Source organism: Mustela erminea, chromosome 1, assembly GCF_009829155.1.
Source record: "Mustela erminea isolate mMusErm1 chromosome 1, mMusErm1.Pri, whole genome shotgun sequence".
NCBI lineage: Eukaryota > Metazoa > Chordata > Mammalia > Carnivora > Mustelidae > Mustela > Mustela erminea.
The window spans coordinates 111,465,840-111,481,721 of record NC_045614.1 but is presented as its reverse complement, the minus strand read 5'-3'; the positions used below and the strand labels follow the sequence as shown (position 1 = coordinate 111,481,721).

The following is a 15,882-nucleotide window of genomic DNA, read 5'->3' as shown; positions in this document are numbered from 1 at the left end:
AAAGTCCATAGCTTCCAGTCAATTATTCTTAAAGGTGTCTGTGACCCAAAAAAGGCTACAAGTCACTGTTCAGAATATAACAACTTGCTTTTTTTTTTTTTTTAAATTCTTCACAGTTAATAAAGATAGAAAGTCTCTCCATGTTTGTAAATATGTGTACAACACAAAGCAATGGATTTGCTTAAGGCGCCCTAGTTCCCTTATTTTGAGAGAATGTGTTTTCCATTATTGTGAAATCAATCAGGCTAAAGGAAGCAAAGCACAGGAAGCCTCGCTCTTCTCCCAGGCTCTGGAAGGTACTGGAGCAGGTGAGGTCATACGTCTCCTGTTTTATTCCCTTCCTGTGACTGCCAGGAAAAATGGTCTGAAACCAAGCTCAGGCTCTCAAAGGAAGAAAAGTAGAACCAAATTGGATTCTCTGGAGCAGGAGGAAGTGGTGAGATCACCTTTTGTGCCTCCCCAAATAGGCAGCGCTCACTAATCCAGACTGCCAAGATAACTGGCCCCGCCCCGACTTTTGCTTTTGCCTTTTTGGTTTCTTTTGCGTTTTGTTTTCTAGAAGCGCAATGTGATTGGCTTTTGTTCATCTGTAACGGAACTAAGTTCCCTTCTTCCTCCTGATGTTTGCTCTATAATCGTCATGTTTCCAGTATCCCCAGTGCTACTGGATCCTCTTCTTCGTGTCAACTCAACCCCCATGGCCTGGCCGGAATGGGTTAAGGTTTTAGGCACAGCCTGGTACTTCTATGAACTGGAGCTACACTCTTGATGCACTGCATGAAAGTTTGGAGTGATTTACATGCAGAGTAAAACAATCTTCTCCTGTAGACTACAGTTATAATTTCAAGGATGTACTTCCCTGGAGACTTTGCTCTTGAGACGGAACAAACATTGCACGTTGGCCTTCCAGTGTTCTGCCCTCCAACCGGGCATTCCCCTGGGCATTTAGTCTAACAAATGTTTTAAGGAATTCGTTCATTCTTTTATTCATTCATGGAGCTTTCAACCACACAGAGCCAGAGCTTAGAATACAAAGGGGAAAGAGACAGGGAAGGCCCTTTGCTGAAGGCCTGGGAGTACCAGGCAGCGTGCCAGGCCCATGGCCTTTCCCCTCTACCTGCAATTTGTCCCGTTTCTTGTGAACTATTGAGTGTATTGGATGGTTTCAAATTGTTTGCTCTTACAAATTGTACTGCTAACAGGGTTTTTGTGCAGATGACTTAAATGCCTCAGGGGAACTATCCACAGCTGTGGGGCTAGAAGACCAAAGGCAGATAAGTTTTGTGGCTCTTTTTGTCCATGGCAGAATTGTTTACCAGAGGGATCGTAATGATGGAGTGTGTCTCCAGCAGTCCCTCAAACCAGCCAGAGGTGGGCATGGCCGTTTTCAATTATTTTTAGTACCTGTACCCATAAGATATCTTAGATTTGTTTGTGTTTTCATTTCAAACAATAGTGTTTTTCTAAAACATAAGCAACAGGAGTCATGATTACTGTGCACCTGCTGTGCTCCCAGCATGCCTTGCTTTTTAGTCTTCCCGGGAATCCTGTGATGTGGGGACAATTATTGTTCCCGTTGAACTGGTAACCTAAGTGTTGAGGCTCAGAGATTACACAAGGGGTAAATAGCGGACTAGGACTTGAAACCGGGTCCTTTGACTCCACGGCCCACACAGTCTTCCCCTCTGCTCTTGTGCCTGTAGTGGTTGTAGCATTATAATAAAATTTTGAGTGTGATGTTAAAACTCGTGATATTCTTGCTTACTTGCTCTCCTACAGGAAAGGAGAAGCACCTTCTGAGTTGAGGCAAATGCAAGAAGCAAAGCTGCACGGGGACAAAGGACAGAGTATGTTGGGCTGGGATCTGGGGCCCTGCAGGGTGAAAGGGACTGAGGAGGACTAAGGCCAGAAAGGGAGGCAGGAGTCAGCTCCTACAGAATGTTGCCGGTCACAATCAAGACTTTGGGTTTCATTCTTTAAGACATAGAGTCCTAGAAGAATTTTAAATGAGCAAGTGTTAGGATCATGTTAAGTTTTGGAGAGATTTCTCATTTCTCTGAACCCCATTGCCTATGGGGACTGCTATGTCATTGTTATTAGGGATTACTGCCACTTCTGGGCGAGAAGTGCCAGGCCTGTTTGAGCAGTGATCGTGGTGGTGGAAAGAACAGGTCTCATTTGAGAAGAGACAGAAACTGGTGTCTAATTAGAAGTGACCTTGAATGACAGGCAGGAGTCAGGGTTTCTAGCCTAGAAACAGGCCATCTCGTATCACAGGGGAGCATGCTTTCGAAGGAGGACAGGTACTGTCTCAGAGGTGTTGAATCTGAATTATTTGTGGATTTCCCTGAGTAGTTATCTATGCAGTTGGGTGTTTGATTCCCAGGAAGGGTCAGGCGTGGGGGAGATGAGATAGAGGAATCATTTGTGCTGAGGTGACAGTTGTAGGCCTGGAGAGAGGGCTGAGGAGAAAGCCTAGGGAAAGGGTACATTTAAGAGACAGGGAAAAGCACAGGGAAGGCAGAGACATTCAGAAGGCCAGTGAGAAGGACCAGGGAGAAGCAGGTGTAGGACATATGATGGAAGGCAAGGGGAGAGGAGTTGGGGGAGGTTTGGGGCAGAGGGAGTTCTCATGCAGAGTGAGGACTGAGAAGAAAGACATGTTGGTTTGTGGAACAATATGATTGTTTATATCAGGAAACAATATGATTGGTTATGACAGGGGTTTGCAGACATTTTCTGTGAAGGGCCAGACAGCAAATATTTTTGGTTTTGAGGAATATAGTGTCTCTCACAGCTCCTCAGCTCTGCTGTTGTCAAGCAAAAGCAAACAGGCCGTCATAAGTGAATGGGGCTGGCTATGTTCCAATAAAACTTTATTTACAAAAATGGAGACTGGGCCAGATTTGGCCTTCAGGTCATAATTTCCCAGTCCTGATTTCTATTATATTGATTTTTCCTAACCAGGACCAGAATTTAGCCTTCCAAGTATGATTATATGATTCATTAAACTACTTTGAAAATATTAAAAAAAAAACCCAAAACCCTTGGTCTGAATTGTGATAAAATTTCTTTCATAACAATTTTCAGCTATTTAGAGTTACTACTATACCCGCAGGCAGCAGATTTTGGTATACTGATGAATTTACTAAGGAGCGGATTCTGTTGTGTAGTCTAGGCATGGAATCATATCCTCTGCCTATAGTAGTGCCTTTATTTCTGCATTTTCTAATTTGTGTCTTTTTCTGTCCTCTAATTCTAAGTTCATCAAAAGTGGTGGCCCCCGTTTTCTGCAGCCTTCCCCTTGCAAAGGCTTGCTTGCTGGGCCTCCAGGACCTCTTGATTTCTCCTGGTGATTTCCTAGAGGCCCACTTGATTTCAGGACCTCTTCAGTCATCATCAGCAAAGGACAATTTGGCCGACAAGGATGTGCTCCTCTTTCTCTGTGAGGCCAACTTAATGGCCTATTTGCAAGTTTCCTTCTTTGTCTGATTTTTTTTTTTTTTTCCTTAAAATAAAGTCCAAACTTCATACCTGGCCTCCATAACCTGTGTGGACTGGTTCCTGTTAGCTTCTTTAGTGCCATCTTTTCTTCGTCTTCCCCTCATTCACTTGTCTCCAGCCAAGTCCCTACTGCCCTGGGGTGTCCTGACAGTGTTACCTCCTCCGGCTAGAATGTTCTTCCCTGGACCCTTCCCGTGCTCGGCCCTCCTTTGGGTTCAGCTCCCAAGTCGTGTCCTGAATCATCAGGGTCTCCAAAGGAGAGTCCCTCAGTGTCTCGGTCCCATCACTGGATTTATTTGTGCCATAACATCGGTCACAGTTTGTCATTATCTCAAGGGTAGGTGGTTGTATTTATTGGCTCCTTCCTTGCTGTAGATTGCAAGATCTTTGACAACAGGCACTTTTCTTTCTTGTAACGGCCATTGTCTCCAGCATGTAGAACTATGCCTATGCCTGATGGGGAGGAGATGCTTAATTCATATTTGTTGAATGAATAAAAGCTTTATATTTTCTTATGGTCAATACCAAGGGTGGATCGTCAGCCTCCTGTGCTGGGGGTTCTCCATTTACCCCTCCAAGCCCAAGCTCCTTCCTCCCTTTTCTGTTGGACTCTGTGCCCTGGGAGATGGAATTTGGTGACTGTGTCAGCTGGGCTTCCTGGCCCTTTGGCTTTTATTTGGCACCAGACAATAGACGTGCTACTCCAAACCTGAGAAGGAGGAGAGTGAAGTCAGTGTCCCCCAAGCTCTCTCCTTGTAGAATACCATCAGCTGCTGCTTTCCCTTGTCTCACAGTTTAGCCGCTGTCAAGCAAACTCTCTGTCTGAGGTCTGCTTTCTCTCTCTTTTCCTTAAGGCTGAGAAGTCAGAGGGAAGGAGGAAAGAGAGGATGGAGTATTTTCTTCTTTCCAGCTGGACCTTACTTAGCAGGAGCCATGTTCCCCTTAGGGCCGATACTCCCCATGGGTGGCTGTCTTCAGTTCAGGGCCCCTGCTTTTCTGGGCCAATCAGGTTTGAGGAGTAGTGGTGGCCGCTTTTGCAGCTGACCCTGCGATATTGGCCATTCCTTGTTGATTTCTTGAAATCCTGCCTACAACGTTGTAAATAGTCCTTTTATTCTCAGCAGCTCCATCTAACTTTGACATGTTTTGGTCCGGGGATACTCACATTAATAATTTGCTCACCTGTGAAATAGGGAAGCTGACCGAGTGAGGCTTCTGATACATCTACGTTTCTGGTGTGATTACTGCTGGTCACTTGTGAAGCCGGTGACTGATATGGACTGACATGTTGCAATCTAAGTTGTGTAAAGATGCACCTTCTGCTCTCTTTGAAGTTCAGGGTACTGGCCCTGTAAGCTGATAAAGTCTGGACTATGCACATCCCATGTGACTTTCAAACCATTTTGATGAAATTTGTCCTAGGATTGAGATAGGGTTGTTTTTGTGACTAGATGATATGTCTGGAGTCCCGAGGTTTAAAACATATGTTAGAAATGAAATAAAGAGGGAGGCTTTCATCCCTTAATTCTGTGGGTACTTTTTTCCAAATCATCTTGTATTGAGCCAAATTCCACCCCGCCACCTTCTGGTGTCATCTTTGTGAATGAAGAACCACCGCCAGTAAATTTCCCACAGGGAGGGAAATAGAACAACAGAAAATTGGGCTGACCTCCCAAACTTGGGCAGATTTCAGTGGTGAGCCCCAAACTTGCTTGATCAAGTCAGGTTGGGATGAGCTCCTAGGAGGCTGGCTGAAGGTTGAGAGAGAACTTAAAAGTCAACTTAGTTCTCTCTCCCAGAAGATTGGCCAGTGACACAGAGAGAAACTTCTCCAAGTCTTCCAAACTCTGCTGAAACAGCTACAGGGACAGGGAACTAGAGCCAGGGAGTGAATGGATTTTTAAAAACGTGGTCTGTTTGATCTTGCCTGGATTTAGGACCTTGTTTCTGACAAAAGAGTTTTTTCTTTTTCAATACACAAATGTGGGATTCAGTTTTGATCTGTGAACTTTTTTTCAACCCAGGCTTGTGACCCTTCTCCGGCCTCAGGTTCCTAACAGCACACGCAGGGTGTTGTCTTGGAACCCACAGTAAATCCCTCTGATTTGTGAGTGCTGCAAGCTTTTCAGAGGGCTGTGGGGACTTTGCACTTGCGGGGGACACTGAGCTTATGGTAGCGGCATTTTTCTGACAGGGATGGAAGTATGACCTACTGGTTACACTAAGAAAATATTTGGGTTGCTCCTTTGGTGACTGGGGTAGCGAGCCCATGTGAGGCAGCACACCAGCCCGGATCACCTCTCTGCCATGCGCAGGCTTGCTGGAGTCATGGAAGGGATTTCAGGGGTGCTTGATATGAGCCTCGTTAGCTTCTGCAGTGGCCAGGCAAGCAGGCAGTCATGCCCAGTCTACAAACTGTGCCAGATTGCCCCTTACAAATATGATCTTTTTCCCCTCTGATGGGGGTCCTGATGGGATAAAGAATGGGAAGTATGATTCTCTTGCTCCTCCCCTTCTTCCTGCCCTCTCTCCCTCCAGACCTTCCTCTGTTTCTGCATGTTGCTGGTGCTTATCACCTCTCTTCTGTTTCCTTATGGTTTATAGATGATCATGACGCAGTCCTGAGGTTTAATGGGGCGCCCACAGCCAGTTTCCAACAAGACGTGGGCACGAAAACCACCATTCGCCTGATGAACTCTCAGGTAAAATTTCTTCTGTGCAAATCTAGAGTGAGAGAAAGACCACAGTGTGGGCTCTAATGTCAACCCCACCTGCTGGGGGCACATCAGAGCTGCTAAGTTAATTAAGTCCCGTGACTTTGCTGAGTCCTGGAGTCCAAGACCCAACCTGGTGATGTGTTCATGAGATAGCCCCCATGGCATCAGGTGGCATTAACAGAGTTGTTCAGTGTCCCAAGAAAGGAGAGTTCTGCTGTCCTTGTAGCTGCCAGGTTTTTTCCCAGAAAATTGCATGAGGAACAACATGGCAGAGAATATCAGAGTGAGGGATGCTTGGAAAAGTAAGTAAAGCAATGAATGTGGGTGTGTTTGAGAAGCTGTAAAATAGTATGCAAGTATTGTGAGACCTCATCAACCAGATGTTGCTATGTGACATGGCATTCGAATTCACGTATTGCCTCATGAATTCCCCTTGAGAATTAGTTCCTGAAGTATTTCCAGGTAGCATATGCTGAATTCTCAAAACTAATGGGCACTTGAGAAATACTCCTGCCACAAAGTTCTTTTAATAGATTTTAACAAACAAACAAAACAAAACTGGGTGACACATGTATCAAAACTAGTGTGAGAGATCTGCAAACCCATTCACCTCACTCACGACCATCCGTGTTTATTGTTTTCTGCATAAACATGTAAAGCTTGGGTGTTCTTCTGTCAATGTGCAGGCTCTGTACACTGCCTAGGACTCCATGGGCATGGAGCACATCCTGGGAGTGATCGTAAGTGCCCTTTCAGCACTATTCCAGGATACCCTCATTTCTCCCCTCCTCTGCCACAAGGCTCTACTTCCGTTTCACTGCTTGGCCCTCAGGAACTCGCCAGCTGGGAAGAAGCTGCTTCCAATTTCCATCTGAGGCCCATATTCCTAGGAACCCTTGCATGAAGGAACTTGGATTGATGAACTTAAACTTCTTTGCAGGTGGCTGCCATCTTGTTTTCTTTTCTTTCTCAACTCCTTGATGATGATATCATTTTCTGTCACTGTAATATCTGACTGAGTCGACTCTATATGCTTTCAGTTCCTATTTATTATCCAATCTTACATTTGGGGCTTTTCTATTACTTTTATTATAAAGTAGAAAAGGGCAGATTAAAAGAAATAGATTGGTTAGCAAGAGACTCTCTGGAGGACATGACACCAGAGTTAGACTTTGAAATATGGGCAGGATTTGGAGAAACAGGAAGAGAGAGACATTCTAAGAAGTGGTATTGGCAGGACAGAGATGCATAGGACATGAGGGAGACATCCAAACAGGTCTGACTGGTGTGGGGGTGGGGACAGATTTGTGTTGCCCTATAGAGGGAGATGAGGCTGGAGCTTCATGGCTGCTTAGACTCTGGCAAGTCTAGAAAATCAGGCATAGGAGGTGGGAGGAGCTTTCCCTACTTTCTCCTTTTCCTTCTCATGCCCCAGAGAAATCCTCACAAAGTGCTACAGTGTAACCTCTACTTCCCCGTAAAGTGTTACTTGAATATCCACCTTCACCACCCTCCCTCCCTCCCTTTCCCCCTTTCACAAATATGGACAGCACTGAGTAGAAGGTGGTAGTCGGCACATAGATCTCCAGTCAGCCTGCCTGGGGTTGAAACCCTGGCTCTGCCTCTTAATAGCTAAATGATCAGGCGCAAGTTCCTTATGCCACCGTTTGTTCATGCATGGAGAGGGAGAATAGCAGTACCTTCTTCACAGCACATGTTAGGAGGAGTGAGCCAGAAGACCATGCAGAGCACCGAATACCTGGGCCTTACCTCAGTGGATGATGGCTGCTCTCATGTTCCCGTGGGCTGACACTCAGATGGGTTTGGGGGATACAGTGGTGAGCCCAGCGGGCTGGGCCCCTTCACGGGCCACCGCCCACAGCTACAATCAGTCATCACGCAGAGAGATAGACAGTTGTAACAGAGAACTACAAAGGACAGGATTAAGGTGCTCCCACAACCCCTAGGGGGAAATTTTCTCTGGTCAGGGATATCAGGGGCCTTGATGAGGTGAGACAGTCATGTAGGCATAGAGGATGAGAAGGGCTAGGACCTCTCCAGAAGATACAACAGCCTAGTGAGGCCTCTTGTGGGAGGGGGCAGGGGAGTGTGTGTGTGGGGGGTGTGGTGAGCATGGAGGCTGAGGGTAAAGAGGAGCCATGTCCTGGCGCTGTGGTCAGGAGATAATCTCTGCGGCATGACCAGACTTGCAGTCTGCAAACGTTCCTGGTGTCCATCTGCTCAGTGATCCTGTGTGCGTGGAGAGACACAGTCAGGAGGCTCTCGTAAGGAAATACTCACAATTGCTGCACAGGAGAAGTGCGGGTGAACGTGAGAACAGAGTGGATTTGTGAGCTATTTGGCATGTGTGGTCCAGAGGCGTTAGTGGGTCTGTGGCGAGGGGTGAAGGGAGAGGGGCCACCAGTATTCTGGGGTTTCTGGCCCACATGACTGGCCGGCTAGAGTCACTGGGATTACCAGTGCTTGGAGACATTTTGGGTTTTGTAGGCAAGGGTCAGAGAGGAGGGTGGGGTAGGAACTGTGGTTCCAGATATGATCTGAGCTGCCCCGTAGATACTGTGAAGAGGTGTCAAGTGGGCAGCTGATGAAACAGAGCTGGAGTTAAGTGGACAGCTCTGGGCTAGAGGGGAGAAGTTGCCAGTCATCTTTATCTGTGAGGCCGTGGAACAGCCGGGCTGAAGGAGAGCATGAGGGACAGACAGGGTGTAGACAAGAATTCTACACAAGGGCTTTGGGTAACAGAAAGAGGAGGTTAGTCAGCACTGCCCGATGCTGCTGAGGCCCACTGAGGTGAGGACTAAGAAGTGCTGTTCTCTCTTTGGCAACAGGGAGGCCATCGGTGACCTTTGGCAGCAGCTATTTGGGAAAGCGGTGAAGCCAGAAGCCACACTGGAGCACAGGGTCGGGAGTGTGTGGGGGAAGGCCACTGTGGGTAGTTCTTTCAAGAAGGGCAGAAGAGAAGTAGGGCTAGTGCTGTAGGGAGTCGAGGGTTCCATGGCCAGTTTCTGTTCCTTTCTTTCTTTCTTTTTTTTTAGTTTGGAGAGACTGAGTACATTTAGAAGACAATGGGAAGACCATCAAAAGAGGGCACACGCCGTATGGCATGACAGAGTCACATGCTGATTCACAGACAGAGAGTAGAACAGTGGTTTCTGGGCACTGGGTGAGGCGAGGAATCATTATTTAATGGTTAGAGAGTTCCAGTTTGGGTAGAGGAGGAAGTTCTGGAGATGGAGGGCAGTGATGGTTTTATAACAGCATGAATATACTTCATGTCCCTGAGCTGTTCACTTCAAAATGGTGGAAATGGTACATTTTGTTACATATATTTTACCACCATAAAATTTTCTTTAAGTCAATGGGGAGAAACCAGCTGATAGAGGAAGAAACTGAACATATTGAAAAGAGGGGACAATAAGTGAGTGATGGGGAAGAGGGATTGATCCAAAGCCCTGCTGAGAATCAAACCCCACGGGGGGGAGTCAGAAGGGAAGAAGGCTAAGAAAGGTGTAGCCAGAGGTCGTAGTGAAGCATGAAAGGGCTGCAAAGTAGGGTGCAGAGAAAGGGAGGCCTTTTGTCAGGAGGCTGAGGGAGAAGCGTGTCTATAGAGGAGGTTTGAGCAAAGAAGGCCTGACATGAGGAGAGCAGAGGAAGGAACCAGCCAGAGGAACAGAGCAGGAACTCCAGGCCATGCTGGCCACTTTGGGGCTGGAGAGTGTGGGTAAAGAATGGGTATGACCTCCAAATTGGTAGGTGGCAGCGATTAAGAAGAGAGCGCATGGAGGAGCCCTGAAGTGTCTCTTGGGTTTGGGAGGGTACCCCCTTCCTAGGCTCCTCTTCCAGGTGGTAAGTGAAGAGGGAAATCTCCATCCTGCAAAGATTTCATTTAAGGCTATGGTAGGTTTGCCCAAGAAGCTGTCTTCCAGGTTGAGGAGAGAAAGCTCACATCCCATGCGTGACAACACGGTGTCCTAATTGGATTTTGGCAGGGACCTTCTCAGATCACTCTCCGGGGCTTATCCTGAGACTGCAGTGGCTGCCACTTATTCCCTACTTCTTCTGTCTGAGGCGCATAGATATCTTATCTCATCTGACCTTTGGGACAATGCTGTGAGATGTGATCACCAACCCACATTTTTCTGTGATGACACCAAAGTTCAAAGAGTCAGAGTGAGTTGCTCAGAGAGCGGCAGAAAGGATACGATAGAGGTGGGATTTGGATCAATGTTGGTTTGCCAATTTTCTGTAAGAGTTTGTATGGAATTGGTAACCCCCCCTTATTTTTTAATGTTTAGTAGAGTTTGCCAGTAAAGCCACATGGACCTATAATTTACCTTGTGGGAAGTTTTTTTTAGCTAAAAATTCAGTTATGTTAGTAGATTCAGGGCTGTTCGTGTTACCTATTCCTTCTTGACTGAACTTTGGAAGTTTGTGTCTTTCAAGGAATTTATTCATTTCTTTTTCTAAGTCATTGGATTTATTGGCAAAAAGTTGTTTATAATATTCCCTCATTATCCTTTTTAATGTCTGTAGAATCGGATGTGATGTCTGATGTGATAGGAGATCCTTTGTGGTGATTCAAGCAGTATTGGAATTCACAGAGCTTAAAAGGACCTTGAAGATCAACAAGTCATGAATTCATTCCAGAAGTTCTTGTTTGATCACCTGCCCTGTGCCAGTCTCTGTGAAGGGAGCTGGAATTCCGTCCAAACAGCAGTAAAACAGAGACATGCTCCCCACTCTTGTGGAGCCCAGAGTCTCGTCGGGCATTTCATTTTCCAAAGGAGATGGCCCAGGCCTGGGAACAGAAGGTGGCCTGCACTATGCGCAGAGGGTAATGGCAGGCCCAGGGCAGGATGAAGGCCTCCTCATAGCTGGGTCAGGCTCTTCCCTGGCTCTCTGCTGGCACTTTCCCCATCCATGTCTCTCACTCCCCTCATCCTAATGGCCCATCTCACTCGTAGCCTAGTTCTGCCACCAGGACCTTTGGTCTCTGAGAGGACGCGCACTTGTCTGTTTTGTTCACTCGTAAACCCGAGTGCCAGGACCAGTGCCCATTATGTAGGAGATGTGCAATCAATATTTTTTGAACGAAGTAGAGTCTGGAGAACCTTCTGCTTGCTCAGTGGATGCCTCCAAACTTCTCCAAATTCTTTAAAAAATTTTTTTTGAATTTATTTGGAAATACTTCGAAACTTTGAACAAGTTGCAATAATGTCTACTACAAAGAATGCCTGAATACTCTTTATCCAGAGGTACTTACTATTTTTAACCCCATTGCTGTATTATCTGCTCTATTCATTCTTTGTAATTTTTTTTTTTTTCATCTGAGAGTAAGTTGTATATATTATGCATGTTAATTCCTAAATACTTACTATGGGTAAAAAGTTTATGTTCCCTGCCCCCTGCCAGTTTGTATGTTGAAGTGCTAACCTTCAATGTGATTGTATTTGGAAATGGGGTCTTTGGGAGATAAACACATTTAGATGAGGTCTTGAGTGTGAGGCCCCTGTGATGTGTCTGCCGTGTGAGGAAGGCGGCCGTCTACAAGCCAGGACGAACACCCTCACCAGGAACCAAATGTGCTGGCACTTTGACCTTGGACTTCTCAGCCTCCAGAACCATAAGAAGTAAATGTCTGTTGTTTAAGCCACCCAGTCTATGGTATTTTGTCGTAGCAGCCTGAGCTAAGACTTTTTGGTTCTGAGAGGAGAAGTTTTGCTATGACAAAAACCTAACAATGTGAAGTGGCTTTGAAACTGGGTAATTGGTAAAAGCTGGAGGAGTCTTGAAGGACATGCTAGAAATATAGGTGCTAAGGGAAATTTTGATGAGGACTCAAAAAGAGTAGAGTGAGCTGGAGCAAGAGCTTCTGTCTTTTTAGAGAATATGTAAATAATTGTGAACAAAATGTTGGCCTAACTAAGGATAATAAAGGCCCTTCTTTGAGGGCTCAGATGGAAATGAGGAACATGTTCTTGAGCAATGGAGAAAGAGTGATCCTTGTTCTAAAGTGACAAAGACTTCGTCTGAATTGAGTTCTAGTGTTTTGTGGGAGGTAGAACTTGTGAGTAAAGAAACTGGATGATTTACCTGAGGTGATTCCTAAGTTGAAGGGGACTGGCTTGGCTTCTTTTGTGAGGTGTGAGTAGAGAGAAATGAATTATAAAAAAGGAATTGTTTAGCAAAAAGGAAACAGAGCTTAAAGATTTGGAAAATTCTCGGCTTATCTATATGGCAAAAAAAATGAGAAAGCTTGTTCTGAAGAGGAAAAGAAGGGGTGGCCCCAAAAACATTTGATAAGGAGATTGGCAAGGGTGTGAACCAAGGGCCTACTCAAACACGCCAGCAGAAATACTGTCAACACTGTCAGCTTGAGCTGAAGGGGATGGATATGGGATGAAGTGGAGGAAGGCTGTGGGCCTCTTAGGTCCTATAGGACAGGACTATAGAGCTCTTGGACTGTGAATGGCATTGTTCTTCATGACAAGAAAAGCATGATCCCAAAGGAGATTCAGAAATCGTCAAGGCTGCATCCTTATTTTCAAAGATGGGAGGAGGGGCTTGGTTTTAATAGGCCTGATGGTAGCTGCTCAGAGCCACATAGGTGGGATCGCCGCCCCTGTGAGTCCATAGGGCACAGCACTGAACCAAAGAGGAATCTTCTCAAGCCTTAACATCTAGTGGTATTTACTTTGCTAGGTTTTGGACTTTCTTTGGACCTGTCAGCTCTTTCTTCCTTCCAATTTTTTCCTTTTGTAATGGGAATGTCTATCCTATGTGATCCCACCACTGTATTTTGGAAGTACGTAATTTTCTGGTTTCATAGGTCCACAGTTGCAGAAGAGTTTTGCCTCAGGATGAACTGCCTCACTCTTATCTGATTTAGATAATATTCACATGAGACTTAAGACTTAAGATTTTAGAGTTGACACTGGAATGAGTGGAGACATTGGGGAGGTTGGGTGGAATTAACCTATTTTGCATGTGAATAGGGGGTGATTTTGGAGGATCCATTGTGTCTCCTCTGAATTCACATGTTGAAGCCCTAACCTCCAGTGCAGTGGTATTTGGCAATGGAGCCTTTGGGAAATGACTAGATATAGAAGAGGTCTCAGGGTGGAGCCTCTATGATGGGATTAGTGCCCTCATGGGAAGAGAAAGAGACCAGAGCTCACTTTTCTCTCATGAGGACATGAAGAAGGCAGCCATCTGTAAGCCAGGAGCGGGGCTCTCATTGGGGAGCCACGTATGCTGGTGCCTTGATCTTGGAGTTCCCAGACTCCAAAACTATGAGAAATAAATGTCTGCTATTTAAAAAATGTCAGTTTCTGGCATTTTATTATAGTAGCTCCCGAATAGACTAATACACACCTTAGCTGTATATCCTAAGAATTTTCAACAATGTTGTCTTACACAATCAAAGTATAGTTATCAACTTCATACATTTATGGTGATAACATAGTTTTTTTTTTTTTTTTTTTAATGGTGATAACATATTTTAATCTTTCTGAATTCCAGACAGATCTGTTTGCTAACTGACCTAATAATATCTTTTATGGCATATTTTTTTTTTTTCTTTAGGTCCAAGATCCAGTCCAGGATCAAGTAGTGTGCCCTTAGTTGTGTCTCCTTTGATCTGGAATACTTCCATAGTCTTACTTCATCCTTTAAGGAACTGACATTTTTGAAGAATGAAGTCCTCTTTTGAAAAAATACATTATTTGGGTTCTGCCCTATGCTTTCTCAATATGAAATTCAGGGCGCCTGGGTGGCTCAGTGGGTTAAGCCGCTGCCTTCGGCTCAGGTCATGATCTCAGGGTCCTGGGATCGAGTCCCACATCGGGCTCTCTGCTCAGCAGGAAGCTGCTTCCCTCTCTCTCTCTCTGCCAGCCTCTCCATCTACTTGTGATTTCTCTCTGTCAAATAAATAAATAAAATCTTTAAAAAAAAAAAATGAAATGATCAATATGAAATTCAGTTCATACATTGCTGGCTGGGGTGTCAGGTCCTTCTAAGATCATCACAGCAGGAGGGATCCAGTGTCTGTCTGCCCCTCAGCTGATTTTAATTTTGATCACCTGGATAAGGTATTGTTTGATTTGTCCACTTTCATAATTATTTTTTTTCCCATATAGTCTATGGGTAAACACTTTAATACAATACCACAATTCTGCTCCTCATCAAAATTCCCTCTTAAATTGAGCACTCATGGCTCACTTTTGCCCAAACCAGTCTTTACTCTGATGGTTGCAAAATGGTAGTCTTCTCACTATAGCTTTCCCTGCTCTGTGGCATTGGGTTGGAGCTCAGAATCCTACTGTGAGTGAGAGCCCTCCCTTCTCCTCTACTTATATTCTCCTTCCTTCCCCTCCCTTCTTTCTCTCTTTATTATTGGTAACAACGGTTTCTAATTCATCACTGTTCTGAATTACTTTGGCATTCAAATTGTCTTGGATTTGGCCAGTGGGAGCTCCTTGAAGCTGGCTCTTGTTTCCCTGCCACGTGCATGCCCTCATCATGTTTTTTTTCTGTTAACACTGGTATCTTCTGGCATAACAAGATATTCCAATTCATTTTAATCTGTCGTGTTTTTTTTTTTTTTTAAGATTTTATTTATTTATCAGAGAGAGAGAGCGAGCGAGCAAGCACAGGCAGAGTGGTAGGCAGAGGCGGAGGGAGAAGCAGGCTCCCTGCCAAGCAAGGAGCCCGATGTGGGACTCGATCCCTGGATGCTGGGATCATGACCTGAGCCGAAGGCAGCCGCTTAACCAACTGAGCCACCCAGGCGTGCCCTAATCTGTCGTGTTTTAAATGTTTCCTCTTTATTAGTTTTATCCGGAATATAGGTATACACAGTGTTCTGGATCAGAGACAGATTTTTTATTTCATACTTTACAGTAGATAATGAATGTACTCTAGTCACTCTTTTCCCAAGCTCCTACTCCCAGGGCAATGCAATGAGAGTCAGGTCAATTATCCTACAGGACTAACCAGATACCCCACAGGCAAGGGACAAAAAGTAAGTGATCCCCCACGACACATGCACTGCTTATAAAAGGCAGGAGGTGGCTGTCCTCTACCCCCCCTCAAAGGGCCCCTTCTTACTCCAGCCCTTTAGAATATAAACACACTCTGATGTGAAATGAGAGAGGTCTGTAAATTCCTGGGCCTTTTTCCTCCTGCACGGGTCTTCCCGGTCCCTTAGCATATCTCTGTATTAACATAGGGATGCTATTCGGGCTATCACCATTTAGCTTCTCAGGGAGATAAGAGAAGTTTTATTAGGTTTTAAACCCAAGCAGAGCAATTAACTAGACAAATAGCTCCAGAGTTTATACTGACGTTACATGAAGAGTTCAGGAGTCTAGGGCTTTTTGGAGCAACACTGAGATAGGGAGGGAAGTTTTATTTCCTCATACTAACTTACCTTAGCTCTGGGATATGTCATTTTTCTCCAAGGAGTCTTGGCTCTTTTAAGTAAAATTGGTATTAGAAACCAACATCTGGGTGTTGGGTGGTTCATGCCTCCTACTGAGGTATCTTCACTTCTTGGCCCTTACAGCTGGGAGAGCTAGGAAACAGAGCACGCATGTACACATATGTAAACGCGTACACACACGGTTCAGGTACATGTGCA

At 45.3% G+C, this 15,882-nt stretch overlaps 1 protein-coding gene across 2 annotated transcripts in view; it reads left to right on the top strand.

The window, feature by feature from the left end:
* ST6GAL1 (ST6 beta-galactoside alpha-2,6-sialyltransferase 1) overlaps positions 1-15,882 on the top strand; it is a 118,837-nt gene that overhangs the window by 91,082 nt on the left and 11,873 nt on the right. For both annotated transcript variants that reach the window (XM_032338086.1, XM_032338096.1), the window contains one exon: positions 6,109-6,206. In XM_032338086.1, coding sequence (XP_032193977.1) covers positions 6,109-6,206 — 98 coding nt within the window. The remainder of the gene's footprint in view (positions 1-6,108; positions 6,207-15,882) is intronic.